Consider the following 21,811-nt stretch of genomic DNA (forward strand, 5'->3'; position numbering starts at 1 on the left):
CCTTTCCTTTCTCTTCCCTTATACATACTCTACAGTCAGACTAGATGATCTCAGCGGTCTTTTCCAACCTTAGCCATTCCACAACTCCATATCTCCCTCTCCTTTCCCTTCCATTTCCATTACACCCTCCTCGCCTTTCCCTTACATCCCCCACATCCCTCCTGTCCCCTATCATTTGTCACTTCTTCTGCTCCTCTCGGTGGACGGGGACACAGTGCCTCCCTTCCATCACACCCCCTCTCTCAGCATGGAGCTGGATGGGCTTTAAGACCCTCATCCAACCCAAACCATCCCAGGATCCCTCCATTCCCTGCGATGTTAAGAAGGTGCTGAGCGGGTCTCCCCCTCCGAGCCGCGCCGTAGCGCCCCGCATCGCCCCGCACCGCACCGCACCGCACCGCGCCGCACGGGGAGGTGCCGGTCCCCGCGTCCCCGCCCCTCGCCGCCGCCCGGCGCCGGAGCTGCAAGATGGCCTGGGCCGGGCTGTGCGCCCTGCTGGCCGGGTGCTGCCTGGCGGCCGGCAGCGGCCCCGCCGAGGCGGCGGCGGAGGCGGCGGCCAAGGAGCTGGAATGCAAACTGAAAAGCATCACGGTGTCGGCGCTGCCTTTCCTCCGGGAGAACGACTTGAGCATCATGCACGGCCCCTCGGCCGCCGAACCCAAGCTGCTCTTCTCGGTGCGCAACGATTTTCCCGGAGAGATGGTGGTGGTGGACGACCTGGAGAACACGGAGCTGCCCTACTTTGTGCTGGGTGAGCATCTCCCCGCGCGGCCCGGCCGAGGGGCTCCTCCCTGCGCTCCGCAGACCCCTCTGGGTCGGGCCCGGCCCTCTGCCCCCCCGATGCTCTGCCCGTCGGAGGCCGCAGCCCGCAGCGCTGCTCCGAGCGGAGCCGCCTCCCCCCCGGCGCTGCAGTGCGCTGCCAGCCGGGCATAGCGCCGGGTCCTCGCTGCAGGTCCCCGGTCAGGTAGCGCCGTGCTGCCGAGCGTCGCTTCCCCACCGCTGATGGGCTCACTCTTATGTATCGTTATTACTATGATTTGTATTTTCAGCCCCTTCTAAGCCAACCCTTTGCTCTTTTCTTTATGCTGGGCTCGCAGCAAGGCCTCCATTGCTTGCTTCCCCAGCACCAAGCCTAGCTGTGGCATCTGCTGCAAGCTTTTACTTTTGTGCTGAATACCATTTTCACACTCTTCCTGCACGCAGCCCCCGCCCTACGTGAACCCCACGGCCGCTCTTTCTGCCGTGGCCGTGCCCACCTTCTGCACCCTTGGGTGCCCCATGTGTGTCCAAATGTCCCCTTTGTACATGTGCCATCCCAAAAGCAATACACCTGCACATGGCTTTATGCTACGATGCCATCCTGTCTGCCATCCTGTGTGCAGGGAGGGTCAGTGGTGGCTCTACCTGGGTTGTGTCCCCTGTGCTTTGTCACCTTCTTGTCTCCCTCCAACCTCTCCGCATGCACAAAACCTGCTATCCTATATCTGAGCTTGGAGCAGCGCTGGCTGCATCTCTGCTCCATGCAAAGGGCAGAGCCGGGTGCAGGGCTGGCAGTGCCATAGTGGGGTTGTGGTGACACCCCCAAAGCTATGCCCGGGGTTAGGGGATGGCCAGAGGGGGCTGTGGTATGTGATGTCCCCATCCCCAGCATGGCCCCTCTCTGTGATGCTGCGGTGGAGGCCGGAGAGCGTTGCTGTGGCAACAGGGCCGCAGTGCAATGGATGCTGCGGGGCCGCGCACGCGTGGCATTGTAGCATTTGGATGCTCTAAAAGCCACACAGGTGCTCCTCCCTTTTTTGGGCCCTGCTCCTGGGGAGTCAGAGCCCCACGGCTCTGGGGTTGGTACGGCCCCTTTGCGAAGTGTCATTATTGTTATTCACCATCATTAATTTATCTGGGGGCATGTGTTGTCTCAGTTGGGTTATATTAGGAGTCTGCCCTATTCTTTACAACCCCTCTGGGTTACCCAGGGCTGTCCCTCCCCCTCAGCATCTTCAGTGTTTGGAAGGGTTGTGAGTTAATGCTCAGCGGCTCCATGAGCTGCTCCTGTTCGCTGGTCCCTGTTCTTACATTCCCCCCAAGGCAGAGCCGTGGTGGGGGGTGGGTTGTGGGGTTGTTGCTTCTGTTTTATGGGGAGGGGATGCACAGGGATTGCAGCTGCTCTGCACTGGGATGTGGGGATGCGAAAGCACTCGGCTCCATCCTGATTTGAATCAAGGATGCCTCAGTCATTGGCTTTTATCTCGCTTGGTGCCTGTTGCATTAGTTATGGGTTTTCCTGACTCTCACTGGTTGGTGGCTATTAGGAGATGCTAATTTGCAGCTCAGTATTCCCTTCCCGCTAACTGTTCCCTCCCATCCTCCTAGCAGCATCAACCTGCACTCCATATCCCATTACCTGGCCTCACACCCGTGCTGCCTTTTTGTCCCTATGATTCCAACTGCCAAAATGTCCCATTCCTGAGTTTGAGTGAACTGAATGAGCTGTTTCTGCCTCCCCATTCCAATCCTAAAGGTGTTTAAGAACCATGGAGAAGTAGCACTGAGGGACGTGGGCAGCGGGCATGGTGGGGGTGGGTTACTGGTTGGACTTGATGATCTTAGTGACCTTTTCCAACCTTAATGATTCCACGAAGCTGTGCTGAGCTGCACTGCGATGTGGCACCATGTCATTCCATGTCCCCAAGTACATCCCCTCTGCCCACGGTGTGTGTGGTAGGGAACTTCACTTGGTTTGCACACAGACACTCTGAACTTTAGTGACTTTAATAGATTATCCTAAACTCGGGCCTTAATATGAGCTGTCACAATTTCAAATTGTCTTTCTTTTAAATAAAATAGATTCCTTTTTAAATATAAAATCAATTCTAATTTTTTAGAGGGGTGAGATGAGCACCAATGAGCTGGTCATATTTAACCACTGTAGAATATCTCCCCCAAATACCTCATTGCTTATATTCCTTTTCATGTCCTCCTTAGTTTTTATTCTCTGCTAAGGCTCCGGATTCTGCTGGAGAATGCTCTGTGACTCCTTTGTGTGTTAGGGCCAGGGGACACAGAGATGGGGACATGGGGCGCCAGTAATTGGGGTGATGGATCCTTCAGCCAGCCAGAGTTCATCCTTCCTATGGCTAAAGAGCAGCAGGCAGCCCTTAGATTTCACAACCCCTGGAGCTGCCTTCTCCACATCACCTGTCCACTGTGTGTTGCACTGAAGGTGATGTTTCTCAGTAGCTTATGATCATGGAACTATTCAGGCTGGAAAAGACACCTGGGATCCCCAAGTCCAACCCCAACCCATGATGCCACTGATCACATCCCTCAGTGCCAAATCTCCATGGTTCTGTAATACCTGTGGTGATGATGACCCCACCGTCCTCCCTGGGCAGTCTGTGCCAAATCCTCACCAATCTTTTGGAGGAGACTTCATTGTTGGGGCGATGAGGGCAGCACAACCCTGCTGCCCCATCCCCATCACATGTCCCTCAAACCAATGCACTGGGATGAGGTGCTCTGGGACCCACAGCATTGCCTCGCTGCTAACCTTGCACCTGCGAATAGGTGTAATGGTGAAATAATGGAGCAAATATTAAGAAATTCTTAAGTACCCAGAGAATAACCGAGTTAAATTATACCAGAGGAGCTCAATTGCCTTGCTTAGATTGATTGAATTACTAAATGAGCCTGACTAATGGAATGGAGTGGATATATCGGACTTTTACTCAAGATCCTGAAATAATTTCTCTAATAAGATTGTGAGCCATTAATTGAACTTGGCTTAGATCCTGGACACTGTCGCATGTACTGAGACCGGCTGTGATGATCTATGCTCCCACCCTGCTGCTGGCAGGATGTTGCCCTTAGGACCCAGCCACCCACTGTGCCATGCAGGATACCGCCTTCCCCATCCCTGTTGGCCACCTCTTTTCTCTTCCATAAGCATCTCACTGCTGTGGAACCTCCTCTCCCTGGTTCTTCTGTGCCGGCTTTGCAGGCTGGAAGCATCCTCGAGGCCACCGCTGTGCCCCTCTGGCTTCTCTGTCTGGGAGTATTTTGATGGCACACCGGATGTAGAGGGATGTTGTGTTTTGTTCTTTCCAATCCACAAACACAGGGATTTCATCTCTGGGTACCCGTTGCCTTGGCAACTGTGCATCCAGCCAGCTCCAGCAGCAGTGGGGCCGGGGCATCTCGCTGACCCAGAAAGCAGAGTGGGGAGCACACTGTGATGTTTGCACCAATACCATGGGGAAGGGGAGGGGGGGGGGGTTGGAGGGGGAGGATGGGTTTATGAGACAGGAAGGCTGTAGGGTCCCAGCCTTCATTTTGGCTGCTGGGAGTGCAGGGTGCTGCTCCCGTCTCCCCCAGCTGACAGCCTGGGTTCTGTGCCTCATGGGGATCCTGGGGCTTGGTCCCATCCCTTGTGGGTGAGGTTTTGGGGATGATGTCACCCATATTGGGGGCTTCTAAAAGTACACTAAAGCTGCTGTCCCACCTCTGCCATTCTATCCCCAGACCAGCAGAGTTTGTGCCTGGGTCCCATCCCACACCCCACCTTTCTATTTAATTATTTTAGGGTTGATTATCCAGCTAAACTCTTTGGACTGCCTGATCTGGTTGTTGGCAACGCCGTCCTTGGCCGGGGGTGGATCATCTACTGGATGATCTCTGGGGTCCCTACCAACCTAAGACATTCTCTGATTACATGATTCTATGTTAAACAAGGCTGGACAACCATTTCTCTTTGTGTCTCAACATGCATGAGCCCTTTAAATGAGGGAATTTTTGCCTCCTGGGATTGGGGAAGCATCTGGATGGTGACAACACTGTCATTTCAAGCTGGCTTGAAATCTGCACATTGCTGGGGCTCTTCTGTATGGCGAAGGGAAGGCTTTGGTTGCTGGTTTGTGGCTGCTTAACACTGAGAAACACCAGTGATGGCACATTGGTCACGGAAGCTTGGACGTGCAGCTGTGGTGCAGGAGGAGACACGGTCCCTCTCCTGGCTGGCTCTGAGGCATTTCAGTAATTAGTATGACTAATGAGCATAGCAGAGCAAGCAGATATCAGGGATGTAGAGAGCTGGCTTTGCTTCCGCAGGGAACCGATCCAGCTGAAAACTGACCTGCGAAGGGGAAGGAGATGGGGAAGGGCTGAGCAGAGCTCACCTGTGCCTTCACATGGGGATTTGGGGTGTTTGAGCATGGGAGAGCCTGGAAGAGCCTTCCATCACCTATGGTTCTTCCCCAGAATGCCCCCAGTCGCATTGTGTTGGATGCCAGCTCCTGTGGTCCCCTCCACTGGGCCAGGGCTGGAGGTGGCACCTGGACCTGAGAACCCTGAGACACCCAACCCCAATGTCACCATCACAGTGTGGTGTGGCTGCCTGGGAAAGCAGGTATTAGCAACCCTGAAATATCCTGGGGACAGGCACTTGTGTGATGGGAGACAGTTACCATGGAAACCTCCTTCAAATGAGGGGGAAAAAAAAAGAAAACGAAAAAGAAGAAGGGGAAAAGAAGAAGAAAAAAACCCTGAAATTTAAAGCAGCGCTTGTAGCTCAGAGGAGCTGTAGATATTACTATGGGTTTTAGCATACCCCTCCCTCCCCCCCCCCCCCCCCCCTTTCTTTTTTATTTGTTCCAGCTAACAGCTCCAGGAGACGAGCCAATTAATACATCCCCAAGGGAGTGGGAGAGCGAGGGCACGGGGCTGGGGACCCAATGCTGCCTTTGTAACCAACTTTCTGGCTTTGGGGCTGGGTTGCTTGGGCTCGGGGTGTGCCACAGGGCTGGATCAGCCTGGTGGGGGAAGAGAGAACAGCTGGCTGAGGTCCAAAGAATGCTTTGGTCCCATGGGGTGCTATGCCCAACTCAGCATGAGCTTCATATCCATGCGGAGCTCACATCCTGCCCAGTCGCCTAATGATGTCCCCAGTGTCCCCACCCTCTGGGAAACCTCTTGGAAACATTGGTTTTGCACAGAGAGCCCACATACCGCTCAGCAGCTCTGAGCATCCCCAGAGGCAGCCTTCCCAGAGGCACTTGGGCTGGTGAGGAGCTGCTTTCCCATCGGAAACAGAACTGCCAGCAGAGTTTGACCAGAGAGCATTAGTGACTTCTGAAAACACATCTGGCTGCAGCTCACCGACCTGTTCTGCAGTGCTCAGCCTGAGGGAGATGCTTTCTTCCTGGATGTGTACTGTACCTTGACCAGTCAGACCCAGAGCAGTACAGCAATGTGGTGGAAGTGTTAGTGGTGGAAGTGTTAGTGGCTCATGTCCGTCTGCTCAAACCCTGACCTGTTCTGGCTTTGAAAGCTTTCTGTTACCACCTGTTGTGGAAAATGCTAAGTCACAGCTCAAAGCAGTGATTGAGCACCTGGTGGGAAGGCAGGGCCAACCCAGGGGAGCTCAGGTGCATGCAATTCTGGCTCCATTCTTCCCAGACATCATTTAAGGGTTGGCAGCATAGGCAAGGGTGTTTTGCTGGAGTTCCCTGCCTACTGAGGCCTTCCCAGGGTAAGCAGACTTTTTTTCTCCCCTTTGTTTTTCTCCATCCAGCTGCTGTATTTGGGCTGATCATCATTTGCTGCAGTGTAGGGCTTTGCTATCATTGCTGTACCTTCCGTCACATTATAGCATTGCACCATGTTTTCCCTTTCCTTGGTTGTAGAGTGGGGTACAAGGATGTGTGTCAGCCAGAGGACTCAGCCTCTGCAAAAGGAAATATGTCATAAAAATATTTTTGAAGTATTGATTTAATGCACAAGGAGCATCCTTTGGATCAGAAGCAGTGGTGGGTCAGGGCAAATCAACCCTGGGCATCCTTCATGTGCCTCTGCACTGATAGTTGCCAGGGGGAAGGGAGCCCTGGGAACAAAGCAGGGTAGGTTTCTTTGGTGCAGGTATTTGCAGTTGACTGCAGCTCTTTATTTTTGTTCCCCAGTTTATCCCCATGGCTGCAGTCCCTGTCTGAAGAACCAGGCAGGTGAGCACAGGGCCGTGCTGTGCAGTCACATTACAGCTGAGCCATGCTGGGGATGAGGAACCTTGTTACATAATTTGGACTGCAATGCAGAAGCACTTGCTTTGGTGTTTAATTAATTATCCCATTTCAGACCCTATATGGCAGCCAGGCCATCATGCAGGCCTGGGGTCCTTGCTGGGGAGGGCTATGCACAAAAGCCTTTCTCTTCCTTCTCCATCTTTCCTGCTTGAACATGAAAATGCTCCTGCTTTTGGCCAGCTTAGGATGCTAAAAAATGGGACTGGGTGTGTACAGCAGTGGCCACTTTTATGGCCTTCAGTGGTCTTTTGCATTCTTCTGGGTGGCCAATCCATTTATGCATGCTCCATGTTTTGGCACAAGCCTGGATCTCCAGCTGCTGGGAGAAGAGCAGTGAGTAGATCACAGGGTGGCTTCCTTAGGATGCAGGGGGAGCAAGGCAGGAGCTTCCATGGAGGCTGGCTGTGGATGCTGGCCTTTTATCCCACTGCTTTCAGATCTCTGCTCTGCACTTTCTGTCCTTCCAACAAAGGCAGCTGGTTCCAAGCAGCTTAGGCTTCAAAGTTCCCAAAATAACAGAGGTTAAAATAAATTAAACAGAGAGGAGTGGGAGGCTACCAGATCAAGTTGGTGCCCCACTTGCACCCTGGCTCAGAGCTTCAAAGTAACATCCACCTCCTATGAGCCACTGGGCATCTCAAAGCTCAGGGCTCACAGCTTCATCCTTCCAGGCTCCTTGTCCTCTTGGGGTCATGGGGAATTCCTGTGATGGTGCACATCCCTGTGGATGATATGGGACCCCTGTGCTCACCTGCTGTCTCCCTGTGTGCTGCAGGTGGGCAGGAAACTCCTCGTGGAGAGACTCCATGTTCAGTGCCTCTGCTGATTTATATAGATCATCAATATGACAATTATATACACCTGCAGATTTAATTACCTCCATTTTCGTCAGGCAGCGACAGATTTATGCCTCTATTCAGTTCCTGTAAATCTGAAACAAGCCTGACTAGACCCAAAAGCCCTCCCATTGATCACTGCGCACTGGCTGGTCTCTGGCCCTCCTGACAAGCACTTCTCTCAAGAGTGATAAATTCAAGTTTTCCCTTCTATGTCTTTCTTCTCTATTTTATTTTCTTTTTTTTCTTTTCAGTTCCCTTCTCCCTTCCTGAAAAGCAGAACTTGAAATTGGGTGGGTGCTTTTAAGCACTGAGGGGTTTTATGGCAGCGAGCTGCAGTCAGCTCTACCTCTAGGGGCTCATCCTGCCCCAAGTTGAGTACCGGTCTATGCTGAGGAGCTGGGAGGAGGTGAACCACCTCTTGGAGAACCTCCTGGCTGCGTTATTTGGGTCCCATCAAAATAGTGTCTAATTCACCCAACCTCTTGGCCTTGGCATAACGAGCACTTAAACAAATTAACTTGCAGGAGCAGGCTGGAGTTTACCCTTGAAGTCTGTGTCACTGCTGTAATGCATCCCCCTCCCTCCCCTGCCTGTCCCACCACTGCTGCTGACCTCGCCTGTACGATATGCTCTGATGTCCCACTAATGTCTGCCAGATGGGCTGCGGTGGCCAGCCATTACCGTTCCTGCCAGCCCATGATGGATATAAATAGCTGCTCTTCTCCCTGTGAAAACTGACTTGGGAAGATGAAGGTAATCTTGGCAGGTGTCTTGGACTTGTAGGATTTGATGGTGTGGAGGGTTTGGAGGTTGGAGGATTAGGAATAGTGAGGAAAAAAAATAGGAAAGAAATCTTTTCTCAGGCAGGATGGTGATGCATTGGCACTCACTGTCTTGGGAGGTGGTAGTCACCTCTACTAGGGTTGTTCAGGAGCCATGGAGATGTGGCACTAAGGGACGTGGTGAGTGGGTATGGTGGGAATGGGCTGATGGTTGGACTGGATGATGTTAGAAGTATTTCCCAGCCTTTGTGGTTCTATAGCTAGGATATGGAGTGTCCCAAGGTAGGCTGCGAGTTCTTCTTTCCTCATCAAGGCCATGCTTGGAGGAGTAGGAGGCCACAAGAACTCATAAAGAGACACACAAGTGTGGCCTTGGTGGCACCTAGCTGGACCTGCAGCCACCCTCCAACTCCAAGGCACCTGGGGGTGTATGCAGAGCAGATTGTGGTCCCTTGGAGCTCATCTCCAACAGCAGTGAGTGGCTGATAATTGGGAGAAAATGGGAAAAAGCGTATATTGTGTGATTTTATTCCCCCCCCCCCCTCCCGTACTACCAAGGTTTGTACTGCAGGGTTTCTAAAACTAGGGTTTTTCTGTGGGCTGTCTGGCTTGATTGCTGCTGGTGGGTCTGTCTGCCTTGAAAATCGGTTCCTTTCTCCAGGCTTTCATGCTTCATGGTGGATGAAACAGAGCCTTTTGTTAGTTTTTACATTCCTAATTCTTGCAAAGTGAGAAATAGTGAATAATCATTGCCATTTCCACTGCTCCACTGGCTTCATAATTTTATGGGCTTTTATTCTTTCCCTGCTCAGCTGTTTGTTTTCCTTGCTGAGTACTAACACAGTTGGTTTCTCCTCTCTACGGAAACATTTCAGACCTCTTGTCTTCTTTGCATGCATCTTTGGAACCTCCTTTGCTGCCTCCGTCACGAGATGGCTGACCTGAATACTGCTGGCAGTTCTTGAGATCAATGTGCTGTCACCAGCATTGGATTTCACCTGCCCACTTTCTTGCCCACTTTTCTCAAGCACTTCACAGCTTTAGCTCTGAGGTACCTAAATTTAGCGGTGGTGACCAGCTTTGTCACTCGCTTCCTCTTCCAGAGCTCTTCAGAACAGCTGAGGTCCTGACAAAGATCTCTGTGGGGTTCCTTGGTAACCTCCTTTCCTTATGAAATGCAACCGTATTCCTCCCCTGCATGGTGGTGGGCTTCCAGAGGACACTCTGACATCCCTACTTAGATTCTTTTGGAAACCTTTTTTTGACAAGACCTCTTTGAAATGAGCCCATCCAACTGGGACACCCTTATCTACTGGTGTGTGCAGTGTTGTGTGACCCACATCTATCCATGCAACCAACGGATTCCTCTAACAAATTGACCAGGGCTGAAGTAGAATTTACTGGCCTTTAATTTCCATTTTCTTATGAGTTTGGAGTCTTCCCCATCAAAGTTTATTCCACCAGTTGCTCACCGTTTCTTAGCGGTGGTGTTGTGCCAGAGTTCAGCAGCTGTCCTCCTTCTCTTGTAGTTGAGCACTTAATGGAATGATGGGTTCCTGCCTTACATATCATACATTTGTGGTGAAATCTCCTCCAAGAGTACTTTGTCCTTTGACTGTGATGCTTTCTAATCTCATTACCAAGATTCAGGCCTGTAGACACGAACAGAGCAGGGTCTGGTAGATGGTGGCTCAGGTTTACTAAAGATTAAATAGCACGGAGCTTTGCGGGGAAGCATTGTAACCAGGGCAGTAGTTTTTCTTGGCTATGAGCTTCTTCATCATTTGGGCTCTTTCCATGGGGACCTGGGCTTCCCTCTGGAGGGGATGATGTGATGGCATTGCAGTGTGTTGGGATGGGGTACCCGCTGCAGATGTGGTCCTTTCCAGAGCATAAATATCAATGTTACATTGCTTAATTTGCTGGCATGTATTTTACTGTCATGGTGTAGCATGTGGGCTTTTGTGTTGTTTTTTCACGTGATCGTAAAGCAGAGGTGCTTTCCTGAGTGTTGGTTCAAGACATGCTCGTTCTCATCCCACGTCTCCTATCTCATATTTATGGTCAATGAGACCCTATTAATAAAACAGAAAACCAAACTCTGACAAGTATCCCAACTTGCTTATTTCAACTTTTGGTCAAAAGTGACAGACATGGTGAAAAATAACCTTGGAGGGAATGTTCCAATGGAGTAATGGGATGTGTGATGTTTTAGGGTCAACAGCTACGGAGCAAACCCAGATGGTTTGTTTTTGCTAATGATGAATTGGTGTCCTTTGCTCTATAAACAGTGGTGTGACATGGTGTCACTCCAGGAGTGATGGAGGGCTTTGCTATTAAAGAAAGGGACAAATTAGGGCTGTAGCATATTTGGGATAAAAATCCCATTTCATGGTAAAACATGGGTACACCTTTAAAAAGGAGCTCCTTGATGACCTTCCCGAAAGCAAAGGTACCCAGCATTTCAAGGAGAAACCTGCTTAGCTGTCAGCATTGCTACCGTAGCTGATGGCTTCACGTGTACTGGTCCCAGGTTGAGCATCATGGTGGGGTGTCATATTGGACCCATCCAGGGAACACCTCCAAATATAGCTGGGTGTTTCTTCCTTGAGATTGGAATTTTGCACCAAGTGCCATCTCCCGTGACGCAGGTACTTAACAGATAGGGTGAGACTTGTGTTTGCTGGTATAGAAAATCTGGCTTGTCTTAGAAAGGCAGCGTGACCTACAGAGCAAGCTGGCTTCTATACCTGAGCCTGGAGAAGGGAGAAAATTGCAAATAAAATATGAATAGTCAGCGGTTAATGTGATTTTTGTTTAAGCAGGCCAATAAAAAGTGCGAGTATTATCCCATGAAAGATGTGTCAGTAAAATCTCAAAGGTGAAAAAAAACTGCTTAAATATCAAGATATGCATTTTGACATCTGAATCGCCGTGAATCACATCCTGAAGTTCCAGCACAATGGCTCATTGTGGGATGTTGCTGTACACTTTAGAGGCCTTTGGACCAGGGCTTGTTTCAGCTGGGGTAGAGCTGTTTAAAGGGCGTGCAAGGTTCAGGCATAGAGTAAATGCACAAGATAATGGGAAACTTAAATAAAAACACAGTTGGGTTCCGATGGAAAATAAGCCAGGTTTAAATGTTAATGAGGAAGTGCAAGTCCAAGTCAAAAGCTGCACTCTGCAGAGACTGGCATTATGGCAGAGTTCATTTGCCTAATCAGAGGCATTTATTAGCACAAAATGCTTCCAAATGGAAACAAAAACTGTTTTACCTTTTTTTCCTCTCCTTGCTCAAAAGACTGCATTTGTTTTTGGGGAGCACTGTTCTTTTTGTGCATTTTCTTCTCCCAGCACGTTTCAGAGTCTTGGTGATGGCTGTGCGTCAGTGTTGGGGCAACACTTCTGACACTGCAGGGGCTTGAGAGCGCTGGTTCTGTATGCGCATGCAGTACTGGCCTGCTACAAAGCAGTGTGCAGAGCCCAAGGGCAGGGTTTGCTGCAGGCTGGGTGGCAGTCCCAAAGAAATCAAGTTGTTCAGGTGATCTATAATGTAGCAGGTATACCTCTGCTGCCTCCAGCACTCCAGCAACACCACCCAGACTTTCCTGCTCTCCTCTCCTTGGCTTGCTCTTTTTGCTTACAGATGCTCTGAGAGGGGAGCACCACAGTGGCTACGTTGAACACATCTGTTGGGGTCTTTGGGGCTGCTGCTCCCATGGATGGGAAGGACCTGGACCACTCTTGATACCAGGCAAACACAGCACAGAGTAATTAGTGGTGTCCTACAGTTATTAACCCCTGACCCAGGCAGGCTATTTTTTAACAGAGGTGCAAGAAGTTAATACTAGTGCTAATGGCTTCACATCCAGGCCTTAATGAAAGCCATGCAAGGACAAGGCCTGTCATCAATATCTTTCAAACTTTGAACTTGAAATTATCCTCTCCCTGCTGCCATTTTTAGGCTTTCTGTCTGCTTTCTCCCATCTCCTCTGGGGTCTTCTGGACCACGTTTTTGGGCTGGTCAATGAGGTTGACACCCACCAGTTCTAATGTAGAACTTGATCCCCATCAGTACCACAAGAAACAGCCCCAGTGGTCCCCATGGGTCACAGTAGCATGTCCTATCAGGCAATGAGGTGTCTGCTTGGGGAGCAGGGAAAGGATAAAAGTGAGAGGAGCTGGACTGACTGGGGGATGTGAGAGGAAGAGACAAGGAGGCTTGGCCATGGTTTTGGCCATGGTCTTGGCCTTGCTTGAGCCAAGCTTCAGGAAAACATTATCAGGGCAGGAAATCACTTATAGATCTGTTTTTAAAGTAGAAATAGAATGGGCTGGGGCAGTTGCAGTGCTGCAAAAACCATGGGGGAGAGGAGGAGGGGGTCTGAGCATGAAGTTCTCCTACCCAGGCTCTGCAGGAACAGAGGCAGTGGAGGAGCCTTGCCTTCATGGTGATGGAGAGGTCACAGCCTACCTGTTCGGGTTGATGGGGGCTGATTTCTGGGGTGTTTTCCCTGTTTCTAGCACCTCTGACCTGTATGTGATGCATCTGCAGAAGGGAGGGTGGTGGATGGGAGAAGGATCGCACATGTCAGCCCTGAAGCTCACATGTTGTGCTCTTTTTAAAGTAAGAATCCCTTTTTCATGGAAATACATTATTCTTTTTAGAAAGAAGCCTGTTTAAATAAATTTGAAATTATGACAACCTATTTTAAGGCCTAAATTTACTATAATCTATTAATCATTTAAATAACTTCCATCAAGGAGTCCTCCTCAAATATTAATGAGCTGGAGGGTGCTGATTTTTCAATGATATGTCAGATCAGGGGAAAACATCTTTTACTCCAGCTTTCTAAATGTCACAATGTCATATACTTAGTATCTATTATTTCCAGTCTTCACAATAGGGGAAATGCTGGTATTTACATTTTTGGAAATGTCAGGACGTTGAGTTCCTGTTGTGCATAAAAGCTCTTGCCTTAATTACTCTTAATTTCACATTAGCAAGCAGGTGTGGGGAGAATATTTTCTTCAATTTGAGCTAGTTCATTTGAAGTTGGGAAGCCGCGGGGAGTTGAGAAAGCAGGAAAGCTTGTTTTTCCCTTTCAGCCCATGAATAAAGACCAGGTGGGAGAGGGAGGAGATCGGCTCTTTCAAACCCTTGTGGCTCCCGGGATCAGACTTTCAAAGGGGATCCTGCGCCGAAACATGCAGCTCAGTGCTTAGAGGGAATTTCAAAAGTGCTTCTGGCTTCAGGGTTGCGTGCACTCTTCCTAGCTCTGCTTCCCAGTAGCCCAAGGAGAGCTTAGCATCTCTCTGTTTGGGACAGTGAAAGCATGCTGATTGCCACCAGAAATATAGCCCGTGCTGAGCAGAAATCGCCTGCCAATTCACTCGTTAATGTTTCTTTTGATTAATCAAATCACTTTGGAAGGGCTGAACCTGGTTTTTGATGCATTCCCCCCCCTCCCTCCCTCCAGTAGCTAGCTCACTTAAGGCAGCCTAATGAAATTAATTAACGGTAAATTTAAAATGTTGTTTTTCGGCACGATAATTGAATTCCAGTTTTCATTTGAAGGTGGTTTGAGACGAGCAAAATGAGGATGACAATTTGCTAAGTGAGCTCAGGCTGGTTCCCAGCGCCACGGAAGCACACAGTATAAATGAGACCACACTGGACTGACCCACATGGCGAGGGAGAAGCTCATCGTGCTTTTCATGGTCATGACAGCAAATGCAAATAATGCTTGTGTTTTCAGAGGGGAATAAAAAAAGACCAGCTGAAATGGAAATAGCAAACTGGAGCTGCAAGATCAAGGCTTCCTATGCACAGACGATTAAAGCAGTGGCCAGCTCTGCCATGGTGATGTGCTGGTGTCACCCCCCACTTTGCTAAGTCTCATCTCTGAAATGGTTTTCAGGAATCTTGTAGATGTGGCAGTAAGAGACATGGTTAGTGGGCATAGTAGGGATGCCTTGGGCTTGGAATCAGTGATCTTAGTGGTCTTTTCCATCTGTAATGATTCTGTGTCTGTGCAATTTTGGACCAGTTGGGCACACTTGGCTTGGTTAGGCGTGCATCCCCTGCTGCTTTACTTGGGTTTCATCCAGTGCCATCTCTGCCCAGCTCAGCTCTGCTCGTTTGCCCTACTACCAAAGACTCTAGCTTAAGGCACCTGGAAAGCTCAGGGTCCTTGGGCAGAAGATAGAGGTGTCTGTGAAGGTATTGGGGCTGTGTCCTGTGTGGGGAGCTGCAATGTTTGGGCAAAGACTTGAAAGCTCTGAGCATACTTCAGTGTGAGCCAGCACTGCAGGTGTGATTGCAGCCACGTGCGCATTTCTCCAGTCATTATATTTTCCGTTTGCAGTAATTAGCTGCACAGCCCCAGTGATCCCATTAGCGCTCCTGAGAAGTTGTTCCGTATTCTCTGCTCCCTGCGGTTGGGGCTGCATGTAATGTGAAGCATATGGGCAAAAACTGGCTAAATTAGAGCCTCAGGGATGCTGGTGGCCATCCGTGGTGGCACACCACCCCCTTGCTGTGTCCTACATCCACCTTTTGGGATGAGCTGGATATTCCCCTGGTACTTTCCTCCACCCTTGTGACCACATTTGCTTTCACAGAGATTTCAGGCAACACAGATGACATCCCATTGGTGCGCTGGAGGCAGCAGTGGCTGGAGAATGGCACTCTACTCTTCCACATCCACCACCAGGATGGGGCTCCCAACCTGCCTGGCTTTGAGCCCACTGAAGAACCCCAGACGGAGTCAGCTGAGGAGGAGCTGAGGATCCTGCATATCTCTGTCATGGTATGTGCATCCCTTTTCCTTCTGCTTTGGTATGGAGATGGGTAGGATGCTGTGCTGGATGCTTGAGCACTGGGCTGCATTACACTTGTCCCAGAATTCACATCTCCAAATGACTCACTCTCTGCCACCTAAAAGTACTCCAGTGCTTCTGTGGGAATCCTTCACCCTGGGCTTTGAAGGTCGCATCCAGCTTTTTATGGGGTTAATTCACAGTGACTCCCTTGGCAGCCCTTTGTTCGGGTGCCCATACGCAGTGGTGTCACAGTGCCACCAGGCACTGTCACCATTGCTTTGCTCAGCTCAGCTCCATGCGGGAGTCCCCCGTGCAGAACCACAGGGAAAAGGTTTAATGGCAGAGAAAGGAGGCAGGGATCTGGGGTGGAGAAAGGGGGGTGGGGAGGGAAGGGTGCTGTGTTTTTATTTTTCCTTATCTTGGAAAAATCTGAAGGACTGACCATTTTTGAGCCACTGGAAGATAATTAGCTGGAGACAATGTGTTGCCGAGGCTGCAAACAGGCTGTTTAATGGTGCCTACCCTAATGAGAGGGCTGTAGCTCTTCCAGATTGCAGCCGGAGGCCAGGCTTCTCCTCCATCATTTGCACTTGATTAGTCTTGAGGAAAAAAAGAAGTCACTAGCAAAGCCAGCCCCAAACCACTTTTGGTCTGTTTTCCTGTTTTGCTCCCTTCCCCAAGAGAGAGCATTGCCTTGGGGAAATGCCAGACCCACAGTCAGCCTGCTCTGCTGCTGTGGTCTTGGGTTTTTTGATCACTGCTGAATACCCAGATCCAGGCAGGAGTGTATGAAATGAGTCTTATTATCAAAGTGGTGAAAGGATGCCCACAACTCATGCACCAAAATGTGTAAGTACAGATTGCATCCTTTCTTTCCCTTGCTTTTTAATCACTAAGCTCCAGCAGTGTCCTTTGCCCTGACAAACAGAGGTTGGCTTTTGTGCCTGGGGTCAAAGTCGCATGTCATTTTCAAGGCTGATTTTCTATCATTCCCATTTGGTCAGTGAGTGTAGTGAAGGCAAGGGGCTTTATCCATCACGACAACTCTCTGCATGGGGGAAGCACAAGAAACCCTCCCAGCACTGGGTCCCCATGCGTCCTTTGCCCAAGTCCCAGTGGGAAGGATGAAGGTTTTCCATGCTTCTATGGAGAGAAACGGAGTGAGCACACCCAGGTGGAAATCCACTGCCAGTGTTCATCCACGGTGACAGATTTGTCCTCTTAGTTCCTGTCTGGATGTGTCTGCAGGGCTGCTGGTCTCCTCCTTTGTCTTTCTCTTTTTGCTTTTAAAGAAGTTTTGGGGGGTGGGCAGTGAGGATACATTGCAGCTCCATTATCCTAGGAATGGAAGAGGTTGAAGCCATAATGGCCATTAGGGCTCCTTTCCCAGCTCTGTCTCCTGCTCCTCGTTCAATAATTTCCTTAATGTTTGGTCCTAATGGAGCAGATTATGACTACTATTCTATTTTATCAAGAACACCTATTGCATGAAAAGGTAGAGGGGGACCGGAGGCACGGTTGGACAGGCAGTTCTCAGCTGGCTCCATGTGCTCTTTTTTTTTTTTTCCCCCCCCCACTATTATTGTTGTTATTATTATTACTCCTGGCAGACCAGGCACAAGGAGCCAGCTGGAGCTTTCATCTCACCGCCTCCATCTGTGCCGTGGTGGTGATGTCTCTGGGTGACCTTGGGTATGATGGGAGGTAGTGGGGCTGGGTGTGCTTAGGGCCGCGGTGGGGACTGAGCTCTTCCATTCTGCATCCCCCAAACCTTGCTTCAGTTGCTGTCCCAAGCCTTCGTCTCACTTAATCTGCACTGAAGTTTCCACAGGATGCCCTGGGAAAATCTGCTGAGATTGGGAGTGACAGCATTGAAAGCGGCTGGAAATGGGTCAGAAAAAGTTGCCCGTAGGAGTGTTTGCCTATAATAAACCCGCTTGCTGCTTTCAAAGACATTGCGGGAGAACACAAACAAACCACGCTCTGCTTTAAATGCTGCTTTTTTATGGCTCAGTGGTGACTTCAAAGCCGGCCCTGCTTGAGGCGGGCTTCACCCTGCAGTGCCAGGAGCTCTTGTCAGTGAGGTTGGGCTGCTCCCAGCCCACTTCCCAGGCCTGTTCTGCAGTCTCTGTTGAGCCTTGCTGCTTTGTGCCCACAGGGAGGAATGATTGCGCTGCTGCTCTCCATCCTTTGCTTGGTGATGATCCTCTACACCCGCCGGCGGTGGTGCAAGCGGCGCCGTGTGCCGCAACCTCAGAAAAGTGCCAGTGCTGAAGCAGCCAATGAGATCCACTACATCCCCTCAGTGCTGATTGGGGGGCACGGCCGGGAGAGCCTGCGCAATGCCCGTGTGCAGGGCCACAACTCCAGTGGCACCCTCAGTATCCGTGAGACCCCAATCCTGGATGGCTACGAGTATGACATCACCGACTTGCGGCACCACCTCCAGCGCGAGTGTATGAATGGCGGAGAGGACTTTGCCAGCCAGGTGACCCGCACCCTCGACTCGCTGCAGGGCTGCAATGAGAAGTCCAGCATGGACCTCACGCCAGGTCGGGCAGCAATGGGGCTGAGCTGGGTCCATAGAATCATTAAGGTTGGATGAGACCACTAAGGTCATCTAGTCCAGCCATCAGCCCATCATCACCATGCCCACTAATCCATGTACCTCAGACCACATCCATCTTCTCTTCTCCCCTTCATTGCATATATATGTATTTTGCTTGGAGTGTTTTGTCACGTTTCTTTGGAGATGCAAGGTGTTAGTGGCTGTCCAAAAGCCTTTCCTTGACAGGGTTTGGGTAAGCCACAGCATGCTTCCTAAAACTCTCCAGGGGCCTTCTTTTTTCAGACCTGGCTATGCAGGAATGCCCTGAATGTTAAATCTCCACGCTTAACCAGGCTTGGTAGATGTGCTGGTCCCCTTGGGGATTTGAGGAGCTGCACTGGGAGCAGGCTGGTCCATCAACCCCAGTCACCTTGTATGGATTCTGGGGATTGATCCAAGGAAATCTTTTTCTCACCTCCCTTTTGTTTTTCTTTTGTTCTTCTTCTTTTTGGTCTGAAAGATGTTGCCTTCAATTCTTCCTGCCCAGGGAGTGATAATGCAAAGCTGTCCCTGATGAACAAATACAAGGACAACATCATCGCCACCAGCCCTGTGGACTCCAACCACCAGCAGGCCACCCTGCTGTCCCACACCTCCAGCAGCCAACGCAAACGCATTAACAACAAGGCGCGAGGTGATCAATGATGGGATGGGACAGGATGTATTGCACTGTGCCCTTTGTGGCCATACAGAGATGGGATGTATTTGGTGCTGCCATGGCTGTAACCATGCTTGGTGTCACCCACAGCTGGCTCAGCCTTTCTAAACCCCGAAGGGGACTCGGGAACGGAGGCAGACACTGATCCCCAGCTGACCTTCTACACAGACCCCTCTCGGAGCCGGAGGCGCAGCCGAGGTGAATGCAGGAGGGTGGACAGTGAGCATCCCTCACTTCTGCTCTGTTTTCTGCTGCTCCTATCTCTTAGGCTGCTGGGTTTGGGGCTGGAATGAAGTTTTTGTGTTTTACAGTGGGGTCCCCTCGCAGCCCTGTGAACAAGACCACGCTGACCCTCATCAGTGTGACAAGCTGTATCATCAGCCTGGTGTGTTCCTCCCACATGAGCTGCCCCCTTGTTGTTAAGATCACTCTCCATGTCCCTGAGCATCTCATTGCTGATGGTGAGTGACCACGGTCCTACAGTTGCCAACCTATGCCAGCCATGGGTGGGAACTGTGATAGAAGGGAGGGGAGTTGATGGAGGGGACAGGTATGGAGTGGGTACAGGGTGGAGGGGAAAACTGTGGGATGGAGGACATGAGTGTGGGCAAGGTTTCGTGGGGATGGCTATGACATGGTGGGGACAAGCACAGGATGGAGTTGGGTGTCATAGGATAGAGGAGATGGGCACCGGGGTGCAGGAGATGGATGTGGGGTGGAGTGGGCTGTCATGAGATGAATGGCACCAGCACAACAACAAAAGGAGTGGTGGCTGTTGTGGGTTGGTTGGTTTGGACACTGGATGGAAGGGGCTGTTGTAGTTAATGAAATGTCATGGTTTATGAGAGTACAGACTGGGGTGGAGATGGTCTTTAGGATGGAGGGGTTCATTGTGGGGCAGAGGGAACCTGGGATTCCTGGGATGGAGGAGACCATTGTGGGTTAACAGTGCACTGTCATGGGATGTGGAGGACAATCGCAGGACAGAGGGATGGGGTAAAGCGGCACTGTGATGGTCTGGACATAACTATCACTGGATAGAGGGAACTCTCACAGGAGGGAGGGCACTGCAATGGGATGGAGGGTGCTGTTGTGGGATGGAGGTGACAGCTGCTGATTGCCCCCCGGGCGGCAGGGAGCCGCTTTATTCTGCTGGAGGGCAGCCAGCTGGACGCCAGCGACTGGCTGAACCCGGCGCAGGTCGTCCTCTTCTCCCAGCAAAACTCCAGCGGCCCCTGGGCCCTGGACCTCTGTGCCCGCCGCCTCCTTGACCCTTGCGAGCATCAGTGCGACCCTGAGACTGGTAAGCGGGGGATGGTGGGGGTCCTGCAGGGCCCCCTGTCCCTGATGTGCACCCTCTTTCTGTAGGTGAATGTCTCTGCTACGAGGGCTACATGAAAGACCCTGTCCATAAGCATCTCTGCATCCGGAATGAGTGGGGGACCAACCAGGGGTGAGTGTGCCCACAGCGCTGTGCCCATCTTGGCCTGCAGCAGCAAAGCAGGGCTGTAGGAAATCCTCTTTAGTGAAGGAGTTAAAAGCCATCTCAGTGAGCCCTGAGGTCAATGGGGTGTGGGCTCTTTGGCCACTCAGCAGGAGGGGAGGGTTGTATTCTTCAGAATAAGAAGAGCTGAGGTGCAGTGGTGTTGATGAAGTCATTAGATTTTGGAGTAAACAGCTCCCCAGAGAGCATCGGAGCTGCTCCTCTTCCCTTTTTTGGGCACTCCTTCTGTATCCTTCACCAGGAGATGTCTGTTCGATGTTCCTATGCTCCTGGAAGTGTGAAGGAAAAAACATCTGATCTACCCTAGACATCAAAAACCTGCAGGCATGCATGCACCAGCACCTCCAGCCTCTTCCTCTTCCCCTTCACTCACAGTGCCCAACACCCTCTCTGAAGCCATTAGCACTCACAGCAGGAAGAGAAAGCCATCAAACGCTGGCCTCAGCATCCCTGCTGTGCTTCTGCCTCCCTCTGAGCAGGGCCCTGCTGCTCGGCCCCAGTCCCTCTCCCCTTTTTTCATTTTAAAGCAATTTAGCAATTAATTCCTGTGCTGGCCACGGGAGATGAGGTGGCTGTCCTGGGTGAGCAGAGCTGGGCTGAGGACATCTTGATGCTTATGGGATGCATAGATGGGGGATGTAGAGCAGCATGCTTGGGTCCCCAGTCTCATCCCCAGAGGACAAGTGTCCTGTAGGGATGTCTGCAGCTCCCCATGTCTTCCTTTGTTTCTTCCCATGAGCAGCACTGAGTGATGAGGACAGGGGCATGGGGATGGGGTTGGTGGCCCCCAGGACATGTTGGGTGTCTCAGGGTGGGTTGGAAGGAGCCCACAGTGTGCCAGACCCATACCTTTGCATACAGAGTGAGGGGGAAAATGACTTTGTCTCCCAGGGCTGTTCATAAACACATGTAATCACGTATGTAGGTGTGTTTGCTTCCTTCTGCTCTGCTTTTTGCTGCTGCTGGGTGTGGGACTGCAGCCTCACTGCTTCCATGCACCTTGTTCTTTTCTAGCTTCTTCCCAGCTGAACTGCTCCATCTAAAGGGAGAGGGGAGAAAAGGCTGTGTTTTGGGAAAGAAAATGCAGATGGTAGCAAGCAGGAGAGAAACCAAGGGCAGGGAAGGCAAATGCATTCCTGCCCTTTAAGGAGTCATTTGCTCTGCTTAATTCAAAGGGTTCTTCAGCATCATCTCAGGTGGCCTCCAGAGGTTCCTTCCCACCTCAGCCATTCTGTGGTTCTTCTGACATCCCAAAGTTATGCTGTGACAAAGCATACGCAGCATCTCACACCTTCTTTTCTCTCTGGGGTAGAGAAAACAAGCAGATCTTTTTCTTCCTCAGCCCCAGACCATCCTGGAGCTATTCATGATTCTCCTGCCCACCCCTGTGCTCCCCAGAGGGCTTCAGTGCTGTGGGTTGGGGTTTTCCTCACTGTCCTTCAAGAGCTCCTCTCTCAAGCCATGTGAAACAGGAATCGTTTTGTGCCTCTCCCTTGAGCCCATGAGGTTTTAGTTTCAGAAAAGGGGT

General features: G+C 50.9%; 1 protein-coding gene across 3 annotated transcripts in view; it reads left to right on the forward strand.

Moving 5' to 3' along the window:
* The first annotated feature begins 322 nt into the window (after positions 1-322).
* The window catches only part of ASTN1 (astrotactin 1), a 39,336-nt gene continuing 17,847 nt past the window's right edge, over positions 323-21,811 (forward strand). The window contains exons 1-8 of one of the 3 annotated variants that reach the window (XM_015869786.3): positions 323-751; positions 15,313-15,500; positions 17,672-18,065; positions 18,609-18,755; positions 18,870-18,977; positions 19,091-19,240; positions 19,915-20,082; positions 20,148-20,232. In XM_015869786.3, coding sequence (XP_015725272.2) covers positions 469-751; positions 15,313-15,500; positions 17,672-18,065; positions 18,609-18,755; positions 18,870-18,977; positions 19,091-19,240; positions 19,915-20,082; positions 20,148-20,232 — 1,523 coding nt within the window. In that variant the 5' untranslated portion in view covers positions 323-468. Of the gene's footprint in view, positions 752-15,312; positions 15,501-17,671; positions 18,066-18,581; positions 18,756-18,869; positions 18,978-19,090; positions 19,241-19,914; positions 20,083-20,147; positions 20,233-21,811 lie in introns of all 3 variants that reach the window. The other 2 variants (XM_015869785.3, XM_032446144.2) reach the window with 2 other exon arrangements.

The sequence above is a fragment of the Coturnix japonica genome, chromosome 11 (assembly GCF_054131305.1).
Source record: "Coturnix japonica strain WE chromosome 11, WE-NBRP24, whole genome shotgun sequence".
Taxonomy (NCBI): domain Eukaryota; kingdom Metazoa; phylum Chordata; class Aves; order Galliformes; family Phasianidae; genus Coturnix; species Coturnix japonica.